This window comes from Ursus maritimus, unplaced genomic scaffold (genome assembly GCF_017311325.1).
Source record: "Ursus maritimus isolate PB19 unplaced genomic scaffold, ASM1731132v1 scaffold_14, whole genome shotgun sequence".
In the NCBI taxonomy this organism is placed as follows: domain Eukaryota; kingdom Metazoa; phylum Chordata; class Mammalia; order Carnivora; family Ursidae; genus Ursus; species Ursus maritimus.
The window spans coordinates 25,105,135-25,128,084 of NW_024423786.1; the positions used below are offsets into that span (position 1 = coordinate 25,105,135).

Genomic DNA, 22,950 nt, shown 5'->3' on the forward strand with positions numbered 1-22,950 from the left:
AAAAATATGAGCATCTCACCCTTGGTTTCAAGGTATATTTTCCTCTTCTCTCATTCAGTTCTGTTTTAGCGCAGTAAACTGTTAAAGATCTAAAATAAAGAAGAAACACAGAGCACGAAAACCTTCAATAATAAAATCCTGTATTATTTAAGCATCTACCATATTCAAATGACTATATTTTCAGAGTCGGTGGGAAATAGAAAGGAGATACACACGTCTGTTACCAAAGAATGCAAATATCCTGTTCCCAAGGAAATTAACACTAGCCTCAGGTGTATTTTCGGGGGAATGATGCAGGATGATACTTCGTGTTTTATACAGCTGAACCATTTGTGAAATTTTAGGGGAGATTCCCATGATAAATTCTTGGGTTTCTCTTGGCCCCTCAAACCCAACATCAAATTTCAAATCTTGTAGTTATCAGTATTTATTTCTCACATGGAAGCAAACTACAACAGTATCCAGGATTAGACCCTCTTCTTGGAGTTACTCTTTGGGGTATTAAAAGAATAGTTCATAGGTGATATTTTGAAAGATCCTAAGAATTCGTATTTTATTTATTCTTGCCTATCTGGAAGTACTGAAGAGGGGAATACTATAGTCAGAGAAACCACCCACCTGCCTCCCTGTGTGGAGAAGAACAAGTTATCAAGTAAATCATAAAAGTGCCTCCCACAGATGTCTAGGGAAATGGCTCTCATTGCCATTTCCCTTGCTTCTCAGCTAATGGCTTCAACCTTCTCTGTTGGTCTTTCGCTCTAAATCACTAGTACGGAGTCAGTTACCTTACTGAATACAGAGTATTTATCTTGATATCTATACCTTATGCCTCTTGATGGCATTCTTCAGAAATTAAAAGATAACCGATTTATATGTCCTCCTTTGCCCCAGAGCTGACCAACTCATTTCCCATCCTCACGTTATCAGAAAAGTGAAGTAAAATGCCACTTTAGACTGCCATGATAAATTTCTTTAATCACAACTGGAAAACTTTGGGAAGAAATGTATTTGGGAGAGAGAAAAGAGACACACATATTATATTCGTGGGGTTTTTTTCCCTCTTCCCTGTAGTGGAATTAGTTATATGAAAATAAGACCTTAATTTGTGTAGAGTTTATTGTGTTAGAGTTTAGTTCTCATATGAATCTACCGTATTTATGAAGATTTCATTGTTGAAATGCTTGTGCAATACCAGTATAAGGATGTTTGGCATATCACCTGCAGCACAGCCCGCAGATCTCCGAACAGTTTAGAAATGTTTGCAAATTAATCCTCTTTACATCCCAGTACGTTATGCATGTTGAGTCCATGGATGGGGAACAGGAGATTGGATTTCAGAGTGGAACAGTATATTCCATCAGATTATAGGGACGAGATAGGAGGGTGACTTAATTAGGGTGCACACACTATGTGGCAGATTCAGGAGCCAAAAAAACGCTATTACCCAAATATGCGAAATGGCAGACGGCCACATCCTACACTCTCACAGGGCAATGGTTTTGAGTATGGACTTTGGATTATGCCTCTGGAGTCATACCCTAGCTTTGTCACTGCCATGCTTGGGAACAAATTTCTTTACTTGTTTCATGTTCCTCAATCGTAAAATCAAGGTCATTCATGTAAAATCTAAGTCATACCTACGTCACACAGTTGTTGTGATGATTAAGCAAAATAATACACAGAATGATCCTGGCACATATGGTAAGTCTCAAAATTAGATACTTTGTGGTATTATTTTCTCCACTGAAATATATTGCTGAAGTCATAGCATAAGTGAAAGAAGCCAAAACACTAGGATCCCATTTTACCTCTATTTGAGAAAAATCTACTTCAAGATGAGACAACTATAAGCAATCTGTAAATACATTAATTCTAGCCACCAGATCAAAGGTCACATACTTATAGCTTAATGTTATACTTTCTTTAAGTAATCTCTACACCCAACGTGGGGCTCCAACCCACAACCCTGAGATCAAGAGTCATATGTTGTACTGACTGAGCCAGCCGGGTGCCCCAGTTTAATGTCATACTTCATCCCGTGCATTCACATACTCATTCAACAAGTGCATATGGGGCACACTCCAAGCAACGCATGGGTTTAGGTGCTGAGGACTCAAAGTTTGGATAGACTAGATATGATTTCTGCCTTGCTTCCAGACTGGGACACAGGAACTGGGCCAGGTGTAACAGTGGAGATAGCAAGGGTAGAGGAGGAAGAGAAAGTTTGGGAACATCATTCCAGTACCTGGAAATTGGTGGTTTTAGCTACTTTGGTTGTTCAAGTTATTTCTTTAATGTTCCTGGATTTATAATGTGTCTCTCTGCACCTCTCTCCATTCTACCCTCTGTACCCTCAGGTATCCCTTCTTTTCTGGGGGTTATTCCATATCTGAAATCTGAAGGATGCTAAATTCCTTGTCCTTTCCTCTTCTCAGATGCAGGGACACCTGGCATGGTGGAGAGGGAAGACGGTACTGCTGCAGTGGAGGACCTGAAAACACTTGCCCTCACCCTTCCTGGGTGGGAGTGAGAGTTGAATGGGGAGGTAGGGAGTCACTGATTCTGGATGGGTGGGGCATTCTTGGCAAGAAATCGGACTACTACAATATGGAGTGGGGAGGAGGGGAAACACACAAGGTCAAGCTTACTAGTGATTTGAGGGGCATCTGTGACTCCACTTCAAGGTGGTATGCAAAAATGTGCATTTTTATGGGGAGATTCATTCAACCAATACTTGAGCATTAACTAGGTACGAAATGTTGTTCTAGGAACTGAGGACATGTCTGTAAACCAAACTGCCCTAAGTTCCTGGCCCTCTTGGAGCTTATACTCTGGAGGATGATGTGGACCGTAGGTTTACTCTCCAAGGGGTCCTGTGTTTTAAAATGCTCAGGAATCAAGATGCTAGACCTGTGGTCCTCAGTGTTGTGTACCAGCACCACTTCAGGGGGATCTTAAAAGTCTAGAGGATAGAGCCATTTCTGAGATTCTGATTGGATGGATCTGTGATTGGGCTTGGGAATAAAGTTTGAAAGCTTCCACTCATTTTGATTCTGTTAAGCTTGAGACAAACTGATTGCTTCTTTGAAAAGAGAGTGGAGATGAATTTTCCCTCACTAAGAAGAGCCAGGAAAAATTGGCCACTTCCTTCTTTCACAAATACTAGGCAATGGGATTTTCAGTTCTGAATATACCCAGGAGAGAAGCATCAACATTCTTCCCTTGTTTTTATTAGCGTAGAACAGCGCCCTACAAACAGTACTTCCAAAATATTTAAATGTATGCCTATATATTTAAAACTTTAGAAAAAAGAGGAGGAATTATCATTATTTAACTTGAGACCCCAAATGATTTCCCAATTGTTTTTCCAAATACTACTACTACTAATATAAGTTTTTATTATATTCCACTTTACAAGTATTCACTTTACAAGCGGGGCACTTTACAAGTGTTCTCCTATGTAATACTCCCAAGAACCTTGTAAGGTATTATTATACTTACTTAACAGGGACGAAAGGAAGGCTCGGAGGGGTCAAGGAGCTTGCTCAAGGTTACGCAGAGATTGGGAACATACACCATAGCCTGGCTCTCAACCCCGACCTCTGTGACATCCCATCCTTTCTGAGTTCCTTCCCCTCCCTCGTTTAGCACTTGGAATTTGTGACCAAAGATGAACATACATGTTATAAATCACTGAGTAAAAGAAACTGCTTAGGAGACTCTCGATTTGGGGGGTATTTGGGGAGGGCAGCCTAACTGGTGCAGGGTATTCTCTCTGTCCGCAGCCTCCGAGCTCATTCCGAAACCTAGCGGGGATAGACATTCGCTCGGCTCGCACCCCAGGGCGGCACCGATCCCCGGGCTGTGAATTCCAAGAGGTGGCTGCCTAGTCCCCGCCCCCGCGGGCGCCTGGGCGCGGGTGCAGATCCCAGACGGGTGGGTGATCCTAATCTCCTGGTCCCGGGGTAGGTCCGAAGGATTCTTGGCTCACTCAGGAACTTGAGCACGGGACAGATGACTGGCTCCACACGTCTTTGATGGAAAGGCATTTAAAAAGCTAGGTCCCTTTTAGGTTGAAGACTTGGACCCCCTCCGGCCATATGGCTTCTTTCCCGTGCCTATAGTTTTCCCTGTGTCCTAAAAAGTTGACTCCAAAGTTTAAGGGGATCCCAAAGTTTACAAGGATCCCAGGTAGGGGGCAGGGGACCCAGGGTCGCAGAGACACGGGCAGTCCCATCTCCAGGACCCGAACCGGTGGGCACAGGCAGGCAAGGAGCAGGCGCGCGCCTCAAGGTCGGGTCGGGCTCTGGGGTACTAGAGGGAAGTACCGCGGGGGTGGGGGCGGGGGTGGACAAGCGCGGCAGGGTGACCGACAGCGTGGCCAGCCACTGGCCGAGGGCGGTGAGGAGGCTTAGGCCGGCGTGAGTGCGTGCGTGTGTGCGTGAGTGTGAGCGCGAGGGTGAGTGTGTGAGCCTCCCCAACCCCCACCTGTTTGAAATGGTTTTAAAATGCCAAAGCCAGATTGACCATATTTCAAAAGTTGCAAACGGTCGGAGTAAAACATGTGCACATGCCCCTACCCCCAAGTGATTAGGTGACTCTACGGCAAGGAAAGAAAAGGAGGAATAAGAGGGGTGCGTGGAGGGGGCAAAATTGCGTTTTGGGAGATCGGTTTTAGGACCCAACGGGAAGCATACTGGAATCTCTCCCATCGGGAAGGAGAGGTGGGGCGGGCCGGCCAGCAGGCGGCCGCGGAGCGCATGCGCGCGCGTCTCCTCTCGCCGGCCGCTGCGCTCGGCGGCGCGGAATAGAATGAACTGTAACAAAACAAGCCGAGCCTTTGTATCTGCTTAAAGGGGCCGCAGGCACTTCCCTCTTGTCCCCCCCCAACCCCCGCTCGGCAACCGCGTCTCCAGGGCTCCCAGCAACTGGCTGGAAGGGCTTCCCTCACCCTCAGGAACAGCCCGCCAGCGAGGAAAGGCGAGCCAGGCGGGAGGCAAAGAGGAGACACCGCATTTCTAAGAGGCAAGAAAGGAAGGAAGGGAGGAAAAAAAAAATAACCCAAGCGGCGCAGAGTGGACTCTGGTCCGGGAGAGAGCGATTGGGCGCCGGAACGTGGACCGAGAAGCACCGGAATGCAAACAAAGCTCGCGGGCGCCTGTGCAGGGCTCGCGGGGAAGCCCAGAAAGTTTGTTTTATGATGGCTTGAGTGCGCGAGTGTGTGCAGGGGAGCGAGGCTGCCAAGTTTCTCTCTCCCGTTGCGTTATTTTGGGGAGATGTCTCTCCCATGAACCAGCGGGGGCTTGGGGGCTTGTGCTGTGGGGGGCACCTGTCTCTCATTGTATTATTTTTTTGTGTGTTGGGGGAGGAGGGGTGTAACCCATCATGTCGAGAGTAATCCAGAAGAAGAACCACTGGACTAGCAAGGTTCACGAATGCACCGTGAAGCGGGGACCCCAGGGTGAGCTGGGGGTGACGGTGCTGGGGGGCGCGGAGAATGGGGAGTTTCCGTATGTCGGAGCGGTGGCCGCGGCCGAAGCGGCGGGGCTTCCCGGCGGCGGCGAGGGCCCTCGGCTGGGCGAAGGGGAGCTGCTTCTGGAGGTGCAGGGGATCCGGGTGTCCGGCTTGCCCCGCTATGACGTGCTGGGAGTCATCGACAGCTGCAAGGAGGCCGTCACCTTCAAAGCCGTCAGACAAGGTAAGACGGGACGCGCCTCCGGGAGGCGGCCGCAAAACCGGGAGAGGCCTGCGGAGTGCCCCCGCCGCATCTCGGTTTCCCGCGTTCCTCCTCCGAGCGCAGCTTAGAGGGGAAGTTGGGGCCGTGCGCCCTGTCGTGGTGAAATAAGCAAAGTTGTTGAGAGATGGTGGGTTGTTTGACCACCTGCGTTGGAAAGAGGGGGTTGGGTTTGCTCCGGGAAGCGGGGAGACTTTTCCCAGGCCTGTTTTGCCAACCTGTTATCTCGGCCACCAAGTGCGGCGCAGCTTCGCCTGCGCCTGGAGGAGAGTTGGGAAACTGAGGCAGGGGCAAAGTGGATGGTCTCCGGTCTCCTCTGGGGAGTGATGCAGCAGGCTCAGCCACTGCATTCTTTCGCCACTTACCCCTTCACAGACCCGCAGAATGGGTATGAACGAGAAAGAGGGGTCTGTGGTTATTGACCTCCTCCATCACGGAATGGGCTTCACCCGGCTTGCCTCCAGGTGGGTTGGGGCACGACCGCCTTGCGGTTCCTGTGCCCGCCGCCTGAAGATCCTGCGTTCACCCCGGAGCTGGATGACGCATGTGTCTCGGTCGTGTGGCCCAGCCCCAGGCGTGGGGGGAGGGAAAGAAGGAGCATTTCTGTCAGCGCGAATCCAGCCCAAGTTAATGCTGCTCCACCACCACCAGCATCGTTATCGTTGATAATGATAATGGTAGTTACTCTTCACTGTTAGCTTACAACGTGCCAGGCTCTGTGTTGAATGCTTTCCTTGGCTGTTTTGTTCTGATTCACAATTCTGAGAGCGGGTTGTTTTTATACATCCCAGGTTGCAGGTAAGGAAACCAGGATTGACATTGGATAAGTTACTTGCCCAAGGTCACACAGATATCAGAAGGGAGGGTTTGAGTCCTTAATGTAAGCCGATGCAGAAGAGGTGGGGGGATGACCCTCCTGGACCGGAGGGCCTGATTTCTGGGGTGGGAATGAAGGCAGATTCCTCTCTTAGAAGCCTGTAGAGGTGCCCACATCTTTGATGACTGCTGGTGGTGGGGAGTCCCTTGCATCTCAGTTTGGTGCAGGCAAGCGGCTGTCCCTATATCAGTCCAACCGAGAAGGACTTGATTCCCTTAAAGGATCACTTGTACCACCAAGTACCCTGACATAGGTCCCCCCCCCCCACCCCCCATGAAAGCACCAGAGGAGGTGGCAAAGTTGAGCGTGGTGAAAAGTTCCCATATGTGCCTTCGGGCCTGGAAGGGCAAGCAGCAGCTGGAGGAATGTGTTAAAGGAAAGGAGTGCTGGGCTGGGCTGAACAGATCCTTGGAAACAAGCCTGTTCCAGACGAAACAGAGGAGGGGGCAGAAGGAATTCTCAGGCCTTTTGGTAGTTTGGGGAATGATGGACTGACAGTTACAGAAAGCTCCTACCATTTGTGTTCTTATCTTCCACTTGGACACCTCCTCCAGGAAGCCCTTCAGCATCTGGCTATGCTGAGCAAACCCTTCTTCCTTTGGGCTCCCTTAAATGGGTACTTTGTAGTTTTTTTACTTACTCTGAACTATGAGTTAGGCCTCTCTTCTCATTTCCGTACAAGGTGGTAATCTTATTGGAGAGAGACTGTGCTTTTATTCAGTGTGCATTTCCCCAGGCTTTCCTTGCGGTCTGACACCTCCTTTACGTGGGAGTGTGTCCTCATCTGTAACCTGGCTTTCATTTGGGTATTACATAAGCTAATAAGTGGGAAGTGTGCAGAACAGGGCCTGGCACATAGTAAGAGCCCAATAAAGATGAGCTACTATTATGTTTAATTGAATTTGACCAGTGATTTATTTCTAAGCCCAGCTTTTAGTGTTAGGAACCTGATTATGAATTCAATGCCAGTACCTGGATGGTTAGGACTTGATAGAACTGTAGAGGAAACACCATGTCAAAGCATTCGATGGGCGCAGCCACAGGTCTCCGCGCAGGGGCGTTTTGGAGAAAGGGTTGGAGGAAGGACAGGCAGGGCTACCTATCCGTCTGTAATCTGCCTAGTGCGTCCTGTATGGGGGCTTGTTTTTAATGTGCAATATGCTGCCTGTGGCTGAACCTCTTCTGTCCACCAGTAATCAAAGATCCAAGAGGCATTGTGCCAGGGCTGCCTCATCAGGGAATTTAGGAAGGGTGGGTCGCATAATCAAGTGTGCTTGGAATCAGACACCTCTGGATGGAAAGGAAACTGTCGTGTCTCCAAATGTTATTTCCCTTCACCCAGAACCATTCTGTGTGCTGCACAGGATTGTTCCTAGCAGGTGTGTGTGTGTGTGTGTGTGTGTGTGTGTGTGTGTATCTTGTTCTATTCAGGATAGCATAAGGCTGTGGATGGAATCCACTGCAGTGTGAAAGCTACTATTTTATGTAATAATTACATGGGCACAGTTCTTCCAACATCTTCATTACAGAAACATGGCACTAGAAAGCATTTTACTAGTCTTCTGTTCCCCTTGATAGCAAGAATATGATTTAAATTATACGACAGAATTGCTCTTACTATGTCTTCATTACTGTACTTTAATCATATTAGATAGACTCATCTTTGTTACGTGGTAAAGAAAAATGTTACTTTTGTGTTGTCTGCACCCTGCATTAGCCACTCCTAGGGACACAGGGCACTTTGGGTGCCGTCTGTATGGAAATGTCACGGTTTTCTTGTGGGAGAAAATTCCGCTGTATCTATTTCATGGCAGCTCCCTGGAAAGAGGCACAGACTAAAATAGTCTCTGCAGCAAATGGTATTATATGAAGCAGGACTGGATTGTGAAGGAACCAAGCTAAATGGATCTACCAGGTTGGACTTGGTTCACTTTATTTTATTTTGTTTATTTATTTTAAAATTTTATTTATTTATTTGACAGAGAGAGAGAGGGAGAGCACAAGCAGGAGGAGCGGCAGGCAGAGGGAGAGGGAGAAGCAGGCCCCCAGCTGAGCAGGGAGCCCAACGTGGGGCTTGATCCCAGGACCCTGGGATCACNNNAACTTGGTTCATTTTAGATGGAGAAGACAATCTTTTGTCACAAAGTGCCTAAAAAAATGTACAGATACATATATATATATTATATAAAAATGTTATTTTGAAGAAAATATGTTATTTTGTATAATTTTATTTATCTAACGTATCCTTTATACTTTGTAAGTGTATATTTACTTGTAGTGAAATGCACAGATCTTTAGTATATAGTTTGATGAGTTTTGACAAACATCTATGTTCATTTTGTCTTCACCCAAATCAAGATATAGAACATTTCCATTACTCTAGAAATTTCCCTCCTGTCCCTTTCCAGTCAGTTCCCCATACCTCCTTCAGAGGCTGAGGCTCTCTGATTTCCTTTACCATGGATTAATTTTGTCTATTAGTGAAGTTCATATAAATGGAATAATGCCATATGTACTCTTTTGTGTTTGATTTTTTTCACTCAGAATATTTTGGAGATTTTATATTATTGTGTCATTGTTTTTTTTTTAAGTTTATATATATTTTTTTATTTTTAAGTAATCTCTTTACCCATTGTGAGGCTCAAACTTACAACCCCAAAATCAAGAGTCTTGACTGAGCCAGCCAGGCACCCCTCCTTGTTCTTTTATATTGTTGAGTAGTATTCCATTGTAGGTATGTGTGTGTATACGTGTGTATACGCACACACACACACACACAGTTTTTAAATATTTTTTCTTATCAGGGTACATTTGGACTATTTGCTGTTTTTCGCTATTATGAATATAAATGCCAAAAATATTCCAGTTGCTCCACATTTTTGCCAGTCTTTAATCTTGTCTGTCGTTAGAATTGTTACCATCCTAGTATATGCGGAAAAAGAAAAAAGATAGTTAAGGAAACTCTGCTGTAGGATATAAGCTAAGCACTTGCTTTGGAATATCCAGGCCCTTGGCGGAGCTAGTGCTTTATGGACATTTTGTTTTTTAGTCCTTGCCCCTAGATGCAGATGTCAGAAACTGAGGCCCTCAGAGTTTGGCTGTAGCCTTTCCAGGAGTCATGCAAGTGGCAGAAGTCGAGCTGGAAGTCAGCTATGTTGGGTGCCAAAAGCCCTGGCTCCTCATTCCAGGGTCAGCGTGTCTCAGAGTAGGGCCCCTAGATGGGTGGCCATAGTGTCACCTGGGAACTGGTCGGACAGGTGAAATTCCTGGAGCCTCACCCCAGCCCTACTGATCCCAAACTTCCAAATTCCGGAGTCCAAGCCCGTGGGGCAGTTTTTAAGATGCCCTCAGGTGATTCCAAGGCGTGCTCAGTTTTGAGAATCACTGCCCTAAGATACAGACTGACATTGACAATATGACCCATGACGCAGGTGACCTGGCTCCGGAACGAGCTTTGCCAGCTAGTGCTGTCCTCTCTGGCAAGTCACCCTCTCTGGGCCTTCGTTTCTTCATTTTTTCATGCCAGAAATAAAATGGGTGTACCCTGTAGGCCCTTTGCACTCATAAAATGCTGCACTTCCATAAGTAAGCCCGACTCCAAGAGCTTAAAATGATGTGACTGTAGTTTCCCAAAGTGGTGATACCGTAGGTCATGCTTACATATTTTCGTAGGTGAGGTCTGTGGTTTTGCAAATTGCCGGGAAGCCGAAACCGCCCACATTATAGACAGAGCAGGGACAATACATAAGACACGGCTTAAAAACCACCACCACCAGACCCTTTCCCTCACCGTAATGAGGGAATTATGACCGCACACAATTGAATAGAGTTCTTTGTGCCTTTTTGTGTTTTGTTCTGCTGTGTGTTTATTTTGACCAGTTGGAATATTCTACAACAGCCCTGTTACAAAGTCATTCTCATTTTAAGACACAGGGCCCTGTCTTTCTTGGTGTCCCGTGAATTCTGCTTCTGGGTCTCTGGGTTTGCTTATTCTTCCAAGGTTGGTTCTTTTCCTTAGTGTCCCTTCAGAAAGAAGGTCATTGAGCTTCGCCTCAGGTGGTGTGTTGCTAGATGGTTGACAACCGGCTCTGGTAGAGGCGAGCCTCAGATCTGTAGCTTATTTGGAGTGGGGAAGGGATGCATTTAATCCATTCTCCAGAGCCAGAATGAGCCAGTCCCAGCACACCACTGACCCCCATATAAGACAGCTCTTGAGTCGCACGCCATCCCCTCACCCTGCTTTGTGACTGCATGGCCTTGTAATGATTTCACATTCTCTTCTGTTTCTTCTTTTTTTTAAAGTTAATTTATTAAAAAAAAAAATAACCTCTACACCCAGCGTGGGGTTCGAACTCACAACCCCAAGATCAAGAGTTGCACGTTCTACCTGCTGAGCCAGCCCGGCACCCCTTGTTTCTTCTTTTTTGTCTGTCTCGCCTCCCCCTAGAATGTAAGGTCTGTGAAAACAAGAACTTTTTCTCACTTGTTCACCCCTCTATTTCCCAGGGCCTAAAACAGTACCTGGCAAATCCCAGGCGCTCATTAACGTGAATGGATTTTCCTTTGTCGCTTCTCATTCATATGATAAGTGCAGACTAGGCCATCCATGTCCTTCCCCCTTTACTCCCTATTCATCTTTTATTTCTTCTGATTGAGGATCCTAATATGTTCATTTTCCCTTCACCAGATCTTCCAATCGGCTGATTCCCTGTGTCTAATAATTTATACTGAGCTATAAATAAGTAAATGACCGACCAGACTTAATGGATTATATTGAAGTATTTCTGCCTGTTGACTCTTGCTGGAGTTTAAGAAGTGAAATTTCAGATGCTGAGCAGGCAGGATGGTGGGGGGCTTCTCTGTTTTTTGTTGATGTGGGATCTGCTGTATGTCAGCATCTGGAAGAATGACACCTTACCTCCGTTTTCTTGTACCATTGTCCCTGAGTAGTTTTTCCAGCCAAAGCAAATCAGATCTTTGCTGCAGAAAACAGTCTGATTTTTGTCCTCTCTTGCTCTTAAATTGTGCTTTGTGTTTACATGTCTTTTTTTTTTTAAACTTAAACTTTCAAAATCAATCTTTTTATTCTTCATGCTAAAAGACCACTTCTCTGAAGGGTATTTTTAGGTTACACTGTGGAACATTCCACAGCTTTTAGAAAAAATAACGCAAGGACAGGCAACGCAACTTGTCCATTGTTCCCAGTGGCCACCCTTTGCCAATGGCTGTGTTATTTAAAAATAGATTAACTTGACCTTATGATGCAATGGCATACAGTTGGCTCACTGCATTTGTTGCCATTCATTACCTAGCTAGTTTAGGATGGCAGAATTGATGATATCCACCAAGGGGAATTAAGTGGTTTATAAGAGAAAACATTCTGACATCTCTTTACCACAAAGGTTTACATGAAGGATGTTGCTTTATAAACGATGGTTATTTAATGCAAAACACCGGTCTCTGATGTTAGTGGTCCCTTCCTTGAGTTTGTATATGTGTGTAACAGGATATACTGATTTTGTATACACTGAGAATAAAGGCTGTCAAATTCGTTAAGGGCTGACATTCACATCCTAAAAAAGTAGGTTACTGCATTCTTGCCTGTCTTTATGCAGCTTCTATGTGAGATCTATAACCCTGAAAAATCCCTCGTAAACACGTAGAGCTTTGTTGTTCCGCACCCCTACGGATGTCTGCATCGATATGGTATCTCTTGTGAATTTGGTTTGGTGTTTCCACAGCTGAACCCCCACGGATGTCAACGACATGCCTATCATATTGACGTCTGCTTTATGGTAAAGTGTGCTGTGGAGAGTTCAGTGTGTTCTGGAGGTAACCTTTCTGAAGGCATGTCGCAAAATTCGGAGATGGAATTTGAACAAGGTGTTTGATAGTTAAATACGACTCTTCTCTTTTTATGACTAAGTAATTAAAGAATGGAATAATCCATTACTTAGAATCATTTCTTTAGTCCTTAACTCAGAGCGCAAACCGATGTCTTCACAGTGACTCACAAGGCTCCCCGGGAGCTGGCCCATGACATTTCTTCGCTCTCCCCATCCACGGCCTGCTGCTAGTCCCCACCTTGACATCTGGAAGGCCTGCTTGCTCCCTCATGAACTGCAAGTCTTTCCCAAACGTCACCTTCTCCGTGACACCTTCTTTGACTGCATTATTGAAAGCTGTAACTCCACTGCCATTTGTCATCCCCTGTGGCCTTTCTCTGCTTTATTTCACTCCATGTCGGGGAGATCACTTCGAGATAAGTAGAATTCTTATTTTGGCTCTCCTAGAAGAGAAGCTCGGAGAGGGCAGGGCTGTTGTTGACGTGTTTGCCCCTGCACCCCCAGCACCGGGAGCAGTGCCTGGTGCGTCCTCGTTGCTCAAGGATTTGTTGAGTGTCTACTGTCAAACGGAGAACTAGAATACATCTCCCCTGAGCTCAGTTGCCTCTGAAAATTGCTGTATTGGAAAGTCTCTGAAAATGTGGGTAACTCACGATGGATGGCATTAATCTGGAGGAGGGTTTGTCATCTGCAGCCTGTGGGTGTGGCTAGTAGAGCTGAGCTGATTGACGGAGGAATAGTCTTGAAGGCAGCATATTGGCAGCCAGTTTCAGTTGGTCTTCATGGGACGGATTTTGGGCAGCACCTGAGTGTGCCAGGGAACTCTGCAAACTCTCACTCTCAAACGGACTGTGGGCACTGCCAGCCTTGTGTGTAGACTTTTTCTGTGACCACCTCCATTGTCATGAGAAAGAATTACGTAAGGGAATTACATTCTCCCTGCTGAGGTGCTGACCCCACCATGATTGCCATCGGAGGCATTTGTGTGCACCGTTAATGGGACACAGTTATGTTTTCCACAATAAGGCTAATCTTTCAGCCTATCACGAGACGAGCCTCAAAGCTCTGTTTATGGACAGTGACATGATGGTGCAATTAAAAGGCCACTATGTCCTGGTGATAAGCCATGTTTCAAAATTATTGCTCTGTACAGTGTTAACAGGATGGTGGTGTTGCTTGTAAGATAACCCACCAATATCAATTTATTGATATATCATAGATGTGTAGGTTTTGGACTTAAGCTGGCCTGGATTAGGAGCCAGATTTTTAAATTTGCTAGCCAGGTGACTCAGGGCAAGACACTTCACCTCTTTGGGCCAGGGCTTCCCCATCTGAAAATGGGGATAATAGTGGATACCTACTCTCTAGAATAAAAGGAGGAGGTTTAAGGAAACCACATGGCACAGGGCCTGACCCATTGTGAGTGTTCAATATATGTTGGCTTCTGTTATTGTCTGACTGTTCCTTATTTGAAAGTACTCCAGAGAGAAGAAAGAATCTCCTGAGAGAGAGAAATTGTGGTAGAGTTTCCTGGAGAGCTTTTTGAAGTCTAGAAAAAGCTTCATTTTTCTGCATGATTCAGATGCCACTTTTTTGAAATGGCTGTGGTTGGATTAGTTCAGACAAGTAAGAAGGAAACTGTGGACGTCACCGTGTGTCGGTGGAACTTCTCTCACATTGTCCCTGGTGGTGACATATTGATTCCAATTATTGTCATTAGGTCCCAGGTTGCATGAAGGTATCGAGGACTGGGAAGTCCTTTCTCTATTTTCTGAAGGTCTCAGGCAGAATGGTCCTGGAGAACTTGACATGGAGGTCCTCTGACCGTCCTGGCCCTGTGTCTGGGTTCCCACATCAGAAGTGGCAAGGGATGCGGTGGGACGGACTTGGGGTTATAAGGGTTGGGCGTCAGACTGGTTGGGTTCAAATCCAGGCTCTGCCACGTCCAGCTGAGTGACCATGGGCGCATTTAACCTGCCAGAACTCCGTTTTCCCAGTTGAAAATGAGAATAATGCCTACCTCATTGGCTGCTCGCGAGGGTTAAATGGGAAAATGTACCCAGAACACTTAATCCTCTGCTTGGCATATAGGCAGGGCTTACCGACAAACCTACATAATAGCAGCTGTGATGATTTTCAGTTGAGACAGGGACACCCGTCTGTGAGTTCCTCTAAAGCAGTGATTTAAAACAGAGGGTGCTTTTGCCCACTCAGGGGACATCTGGCAATGCCTGCAAGCATATTTGGTTGTTACAGCTCAGGATGGGGGAGTGTGGCTGGCACATAGGGAGTAGAGGCCAGGGAGGCCGCTGAACATCCTACAATGGACAATACTGCCCCCCTCTCCCCCAAGAGAGAATTATCCAGCCCCAAATGGCCATAAGGCCGAGGTTGAAAAACCCTACTCTAATGTATAACTTCAGGGTTGAGACTGGGAATCTGAATTAGGAGCAGTAAACTAATCTTCACTGTTCTTTAGGGATCTTCGGATAGGTTGCTAGGACCCAGGTTAGGGTTTTGCCTGGGTTGATGATGTCATTCTCATTTTAGCCATGAGAAAATGAGCGGGAGAGGTCATGTCATTTATCCTCGCCCCCCGGCACCTGAGCCAGGTGAGAGTCAAGCTCAGATCTGCCTGTCTCCAAAATTCGCATCCTAGGTTTAACACACTAGAAATGTGTTGACTTCGTTGCTGGAAGCCCCTATGTCCTTTTGCTGCGGGGGTCACTGTGGATGCCGCCTGAGAGGGTACAGTATGCTTGGTGACCCCACTGAGGATAGACCTAGAAGTAAAAATGGGTTCCCAGAGTGTTGACGGGTCATAACCCATATCGTCAAGTTCTACTTATTTGCCTTCCTCCGTTTGCCCTGTTCCCCCGCGCCCACACTGTCCATTCCCTCCTGCGCCGTGCCCTCTTTTTCTCCCCCACGCACATCATGAGTTGAAGACAGTAGTGTCTTGTCATTGTAGATTTGTCTGTCTGTCTCCCATACTGGAGTATGTGTTTCTTGAATTCTTGAAGGCAGCATTCCTGTTCTCTGTTTGTCATCTCTGCCCTCGGTAGGTGCTCAGGAAATATCTGTTCAGTTGAATTCTTTTGAGGCTAACGAGTAGGCATAACTTTTAACTAAATTAAAAAAAAAAAAAATTCTTGCCTAAGCTCTTGTTGGCTAGAAACACCATGGCTTATTTTTAAGGCATATTAAATATACTTAGCCATATGTCTGACTTTTCCGTGATGATTTAAGATGGTTCTCTGCCAGTTGTAGCATTTTGAACTGTGGAGAAAATATTGAATTAATTGTGTGGAAGGTCTTAGAGGGCCTGTCTTCTGACCAGATGTGTGCAGTGATGGCGCCTGTTGCTTACGTCACGTGGCCACGGAAGGCATCGCTTTGGCTTGATTGAAATAGAGACAGTATTTTGCCACCTGGATTCTTGGCCAAGCGTTAGAATTTACATCTGATCGGGAGAGCATGCTCATTTCCTCCTCCAACTATCAGCCTGTTTAAGTCTGTGTGACTTGGTTAAGAATTCAAAACTCCAGATCAAGTTGTTAAAAAGGAACCTTCCTTGGTGTCAGAGCATGTGGATTTTTTTTTTAAGCCACGCATCGGCATCTAGATTTTGGCCTCTGAGTTTTAAAAACTCAAATATTATTGTGACCTCAAAGGACTGTCAACCACTATTTATAGCTGGTGTGTACTTCCACAGCTTAGGGTTTTTTTCCCCCCCTGTGAAAGTTATTTTTTTCCTCATTTGAACAATGTCTACAATACAGAAAGATGTGACTATGGAAGGAAAATGTATCTACCTTGTCTGTAATCCCACTCAGAGAAATACACAGGTTCATACTCTATTTATATCCAATCACACATACACACTTTTTTTGGTAGTTTTTTTAGGAGGGTCTTTTTCTTATGAAAATTGGATAATACAATACATGCTGTTTTGTGGAATTTTTTGTGTGTGTGCCTAACAGTGTATCATGGATGTTTTTTCTATACTACAAATATATCTATTTTGTCATTTCAAAGGCTGTAGAATCATTTCCGGTTGTGCTGTATCAAAGCATGCTTTGAGGATGAACATTGAACATTTAGGTTGTTTTCCCTTCCTATTTTATGCAACACATTGATGAATATCCTTATACTTCTATTTTAGCGAACCTCTTCGGATATTTTCCTTGTACAGATGTCTAGAACTCCAGGCTCACATGAATTTTATCTTCTTATTTATTTATTAAGAAGATTTTATTTATTTGAGAAAGAGAGAGAGAGCAGGGGGAGGCACATAGGGAGAGGGAGAGAGAGAATCCCCAGCAGACTCTGCACTGAGGCTGGAGCCTGATGTGTGGCTTGATCTCACGACCCCGAGATCATGACCTGAGCTAACACAAGAGTCAGACAACCAACCCAAAAAGCCACCCAGGGGCCCCTGAATTTTATCTTCTTAAGACTTTTATCTTCTTGAGACTCAGAGAGCATATCCTCTTGGATCCCTGGTGCCCGTACGTGAGAGTCCTATATTTTTTTACTTACCTTGGTTGTGACACATACTACCTAGCACAGGTTTTTTTTTTTTTTTAATTTTTAAATTTTTTATTATTATTATTTTTAAAGATTTTATTTATTTATTTGAGAGAGAGAGAGAGACAGCCAGCGAGAGAGGGAACACAGACAGGGGGAGTGGGAGAGGAAGAAGCAGGCTCCCAGCGGAGGAGCCCTGTGTGCCTTGATCCCAGGACTCCGGGATCACACCCTGAGCTGAAGGCAGACGCTTAACGACTGAGCCACCCAGGCACCCCCTCCCCCTTTAAAAAAAAATAATAGTACTTACAAACGCAGATGCTGAGTAGGTATTTCAAAGGGCATGAGGGACTGGTGGGGTCTGGGGTAAACTGGAAGGACACAGTGTGTTCAGAGGGGACAGTTGCTACTTAGTTTCAGCCTATTGCTGACATGTGGGAACATTGGCCAGTGTTGCCAGATTTTTCAAAATTTCGAGAGAATCCAGAAGCTCGAATTGTTAAAAAACGTACTTTGACAATTTAAAAATGTTGGTTCAGGGTTCTTCCAAAAGCATGGATGAACCAAACAAAACACATCTGGGAGCCATATTTGGTCAGGGCGATGCGGTTGCAGCCCCTTGTTGATGTGTTTGTCTCTCTGACTTGATGTTTCTCACACTTCATCTGTTCAAGAGGCAGAATCTCATTTCTTACTCCTGTCTGTATTTTCAGGGCCCAGGATAGTGACCAATTCACAGCGAGGGTCAATAACTATGTGCTGAAGTGAATAGTAAGTTCCAGCAGTGGTCCAGTTTGTCACTGTAGTCTGCTTGTGTTTCTTGGAGGCCCAGCAGCTGACAGCTCCCCCATTCTAGTTGTGAGGAGCTGGGGAGAGGGTATATTTTGACAGCTGATCATAATTCTTGGAGTATTTTGTCTCAGGGTCCTGGTCTGTTGAGTGTTTGAACTGGGTGCAAAATGGCGTCTTGATGACAACATTTATATGAATATGTACTGGGAATGGTGTATGTTTCCTGCTCTGAGGTGATTTTACTGTGAAATGTGTGACCTTACAAATAAAAAAATGAATGCGTTTTATGTATACCTCTTAGGTTTTCAATATAGCAGGAAAGTCTCCAATAACACACCTTTCTTGGACATTCTACGGATAAAGCAGGACCCTGACCTTTACTTTAGATGCTTTCAGAACATGATTAACCTCAAAGAGCAGTGGGTATCTGTTCTTCAGGGCCAGGGTGATATGGTGGAATTTTGTTTTTTGAAAATGGAGGCAGCCCTTCTTGCTTTTCTGCCTGCGTAATGGATTGTTCTGCATTGCATAATTCATGTCAGGCACCGGGGTTGCCGTGCGAGGATGGGGAAGGGGACTTAGGTAATTCAGATTACAAGTTCAGTCAGTGCAGTTTTTCTGTCAAGGAGCCAAGCAAAGAAAGACCTCTATAAAATGAAAACTATAAAGTTGGCAGCAAAAGCCCACGATGGAGTTTGGATTTTGCTAGTTTTGGATTTGGACTGTTTCTTTTCTCTCCTTCCCTTGTCCCCGTCCTTCTCTCCATACCTGATTCAGAGTAAGAACATTCTTTTTTTTTTTTTTAAAGATTTTATTTATTTATTTATTTGGGGGAGAGAGAGAGAGAAGCAGACTCCCTGCTGAGCAGGGAGCCCAACTCGGGGTTCGATCCCAGGACCTGGAGTTCAGGACCTGAGCTGAACGAAGGCAGATGCGTAATCAATTGAGCCACCCAGGTACCCCCAGAATAAGAACATTCTAATAGACTGTCTAGGAATTCAAATCATACAGAGGATATCCTCTATGTACATAATCCAGGACTTGGGACATGAGACAGAATTAAAGACCATTTTCATCCTCAGACTGAATGTCCTGATCCACTTCCTTTGTTATGATACCAACTTTGGGGGCACCCAGAATTCCCCCAAGTTGGCATGAAATTTGGGTTCCTTTCTACTTTAAAATGCTCAAGATTAGGATGTATCTGGAAAAGCTTATTTTCCATGGTGTTTTAGGCTGGATGATCCTTGACAACATTCCTGAGCTTTGGTCTTTGGTAAAGGGAGGAAGAGTCTGTAGCCATGTAGAATGATACCATAGTGCACAGCCTCAGCTGGGTACCTCCACAGTGTATGTGAGAACTACAGGGTGTTATCTCAATATTGACATATTATCTATGTATATATTGTTATTTGTAAGAGAAGTCAGAGAGACAGGATGCCCAGTGAGGGAAAAATTCATGTAGCTATTGCCTATTTCTGTCTAAGTCTGTGGGAAAATACTGCCATAAGGCAGAGAGACCCTGGCTTTCTTAAGCAATGTGAATCAGTTTTTGGTACAGTTTAGCTAAAAATGTAAGCTCAAGGGGCGCCTGGCTGGCTCAGTCAGTAGAGTATGTAACTCTCAGTCTCGGGGTCGTGAATTCGAGCTCCATGATGGGGGTAGAGGTTACTTTAAAAAAAATGTAAGCTCAAGCTCTTCTATGTGAAATAATTATCTCTAAGGAAGGCATTTGTGGGGAGAAGGCATTAATGGGAATGATAGTTTTTTTTTTACTATTGGAGTCTTTTTTCGTAGACGGAGCCTATTCCTAGGGGTTTAATACAACCTGGTGAGTCACCCTGTTGCCTGAATTCCTGAGGGAAAAGAGACATCAAGAAAAGTCTGTGGGGGGTGGAGGTGGAATTTACAGCCCTGTGCACCTGTTACTGGGCCCTTATATTCACCTGATGGCTGCTAACAGATTGCAGGCAGAGCTGCTTGGAGAAAATGATCAGCTTTGGCAACATTGGCCCACAAATTGGGTTTGGGTGAATGGAAAATGCATCAGAATTACCTGGGAGAGTTTTCAAGCTTTGGGCATCTGGGGTTGACTTCATTAGTGATTCTGAGTCATGTCTTCCTGCCTAGTGGAGTCTGGATGCCCCAGCTCTGAAGAACGGTCTGTAGAACTGCCGCTAATTTAGAATCATCCAAGGTGTTTATTAAGTGTGGGGATTACTAAGCCCCAGCCCAGACCTATGCAGTCAGAATCCTGGGGGGGTGTGCCCTGTGAATCCACAGCGTTTAAACAAGTTCTGGCTGTTGTGGGAAGTCCAAAGTTGGAGGCTCCTGGCTCTAAAACACTGGCCTTTTCCATTCCAGTTACTTAATAAATGATGGTAACAAACCTCATTCTACATTCGAATGAACATTAATTGGGGAAGGGAGTAAAGAATAGAAAGACTAATTGAGTTGTTTGAGCTAAAAGTTCTTCTGTGGTGGCAAATACTAGTTGTGTGGATATCTGTTTGTGGAAGGTCATCTTCTTGCTTCAGGATTCCAGCATCAGTTGGATAATTGAGAGAGACCTCTTCCCCAGCACCACACACACTGGCCAGGTTAAAATTGGACAAGAGCTCTGGAGCAAAGATGGCGCTCTCCAGTAGACATGTGTGCAGTGATGGCAATGTTCTCCACCCACGATGCCCAGTGTTGTATCCACTAGCCACTTTGGAGATTGTGTGCTTGTAACGTGGCGAGTGTGGCTCCATTTCATTAGCCACACAATGAAAATGAAAACTTGCATTTTATTTACATGTCATTAATTTGAATCTAACTCTAAGTAGCCAGATGTGGCTAGTGTCTACCGAGAAGAGGAAGAGGCCAGAGTGACACTTTGGCTGGATGCTTGTTAAATGTGGAAGCTTGGGATAAGTAGTTTTGAAGTGTCCCTTGATGATTTGGGTTACTATGTTTACTGATGATGTTTTTCTTAAAGATCCTCAGTGTATGACAATGTGCTGATGCTCCCAGAGTACTTTATATGGAACAGCTATGTTCTGTGAGGCTGGGAGGATGTTTTTTCTGTGGACTGCTCTGTCTCCAGCACCTTATATATTGGGATGGTTGAACAAATCATTTCAACTTGAGTATTTTATCCAGAGAGGGAGACTCGGAAGTACCCTGCGATGGCAGAAACGATTTTATCACCTTGATGCTTTTGGTTGCAAGTAATAAAAAAAAACCTCAAATGGCTTAAACAACAAAGGGGATTAGCTGATGCATGTAACATAAGGATTTCAGAAGAAGGTGGGAGCTTCAGGTATGGTTTGATCAGGGCGTGGGTCATACTTCTCTCATTTGCTTCAGCCCATATGGTAACTTTGTTCAAACTAGAAAATATCTCTCTTCTGGGCAGACACCATCCCAGCATGGCCTGGAGAGTAGAGTATGGGCTTTGTGAAGAGAGGACCTAGATATTGTAAGGGACAGCCTCAGAATGACTTCTGTTGTTTGCGAATGGGTGACCGTGACAAAAGGGTGTGGCATTCCTGCTTATTTACTCCATGTAGAAAGAGGCCCAGAGGAATGCCGCATGCTGTGTGCTGTGGTGCTTAGGTCTGCAGTCCCTACACCAAAATCCCTGAGGCTTGAGCCTTCACCTCCCCACTTGTCATGCGCTGCCTGTTGGGCTTCAAGTCTGGGAGTGAAAACCAGGGAAAGAAGATGAAAACCCGCCATGCCAGCAATAGCAGATTAGTGCTTGTCAGGTCATGCTGTGCTCTGAAGGCCATACGTGTGTGATCTTTAATTCTTAGCCCGAGCTGTGAAGTGTGTGTCCAGTCCTCCCATTCTACAGGTGAGGACACTGATGCTTGAGAAGTTGTTCCTAGTGCCAGGTTATCCAGCTGGTGAAGGGACAGTGAGCAGCTTCCTCCAGCTTGGGAATGCTCCTGGCTCTCACTAGGGTGCTGCATTAGTGCCTTTGTAGCTGGTGATGGGATCCCCTTCAGACTGTACTGCTCTGTTGTGTGACTTTGGAGTACAGAACTTTCTGGAGCGTGGTCTGAGGAAAGCTGGAAGCTGGGTGCTCTTCCTGGCACTCTGCAGTCTCTGTGCTCTGGGGCAGGAGGCTTGCGGCAAGCCTGGCCCATCGCAGCTGTGAGCTTCTCCGTTTGTCCATCTGTGGCTGCACCATGAGCAGGTCTAGACATAAGTGCTTGTACCTTCTGGCACTGACCAACACAGCTTTCTCCTCAGACACAGTTCTGGGTGCGCTTAGGGACCCAGCAAAGTCGTATTCAACTTTTCAAAAATCGTGGTTAAAATATACATAACATAAAATGTACCATTTTAGCCATTATTTAAATGTATGGTTTAGGGGTGTTATGTACATTCACCATGTTGCCCAACCACCGTCATTTCCAGAACTTTTTCCTCTGCTCCTACTGAAACTTTGTTCCCATCAAACGGTAACTGTCTGCGGCCCTCGCCCCCAGCCCCTGGCAACCAGTATTCGAATTTCCATCTGGATAAATCTAATGACTTCTAGGTATCTCATGGAAGTAAAACGATACAGTATTTGTCCTGCCACGAGAGGCTTATTTCACTCCACACAGTGCCCTTGGTCTTCATCTGTATTGTAGCACGTGTTAGAACCTCCTTCCTCTTAAAGGCTGAGTAATACTCCTTTTTTTTTTTTTTTTAAAAGATTTTATTTATCCATTTGATAGAGAGCACAGGCAGGGGGAGCAGCAGGCAGAGGGAGAAGCAGGCTCCCTGCTGATCAGGGAGCTTGACGTGGGACTCGAACCCGGGACCCTGGGATCATGACCTGAGCCGAAGGCAGATGCCTAACCAACTGAGCCACCCAGGCACCCCTAGGGCTGAGTAATACTCCATTGTGTGGATAGACCACAGTTGTCTTATCCTTTCATCCATCGGTGAATGCTTGGGGGTTGTGTCCACCTCGTTTTATTTGGCTTTGTCTTCCTGCTGCCCTCAGAAGCAGATGCATTTAGGTTTTCTTGATGTCTTGGGCCTCCTCTCTTCTGCGTTCTTCCTTTGTCCTAGTCTGACCCTTCCCGGGGCTGTCAGGAGTACCACTTGCCTCTCTCCTCCAGCTCTGAGGATGGGGACTACATTGCCCGGGGGGAGCATTGCCAGCATGTGTCCTTGTCATCTCTGAG

The 22,950-nt window shown here is 45.6% G+C and overlaps 1 protein-coding gene across 1 annotated transcript in view; it reads left to right on the plus strand.

Annotated features, from left to right (window-relative positions):
- Positions 1-4,866: 4,866 nt before the first annotated feature.
- The window catches only part of MAGI1 (membrane associated guanylate kinase, WW and PDZ domain containing 1), a 606,640-nt gene continuing 588,556 nt past the window's right edge, over positions 4,867-22,950 (plus strand). The window contains 1 exon segment of the mRNA XM_040628589.1: positions 4,867-5,698. Within this exon segment, the coding sequence (XP_040484523.1) occupies positions 5,386-5,698 (313 nt within the window). The 5' untranslated portion in view covers positions 4,867-5,385.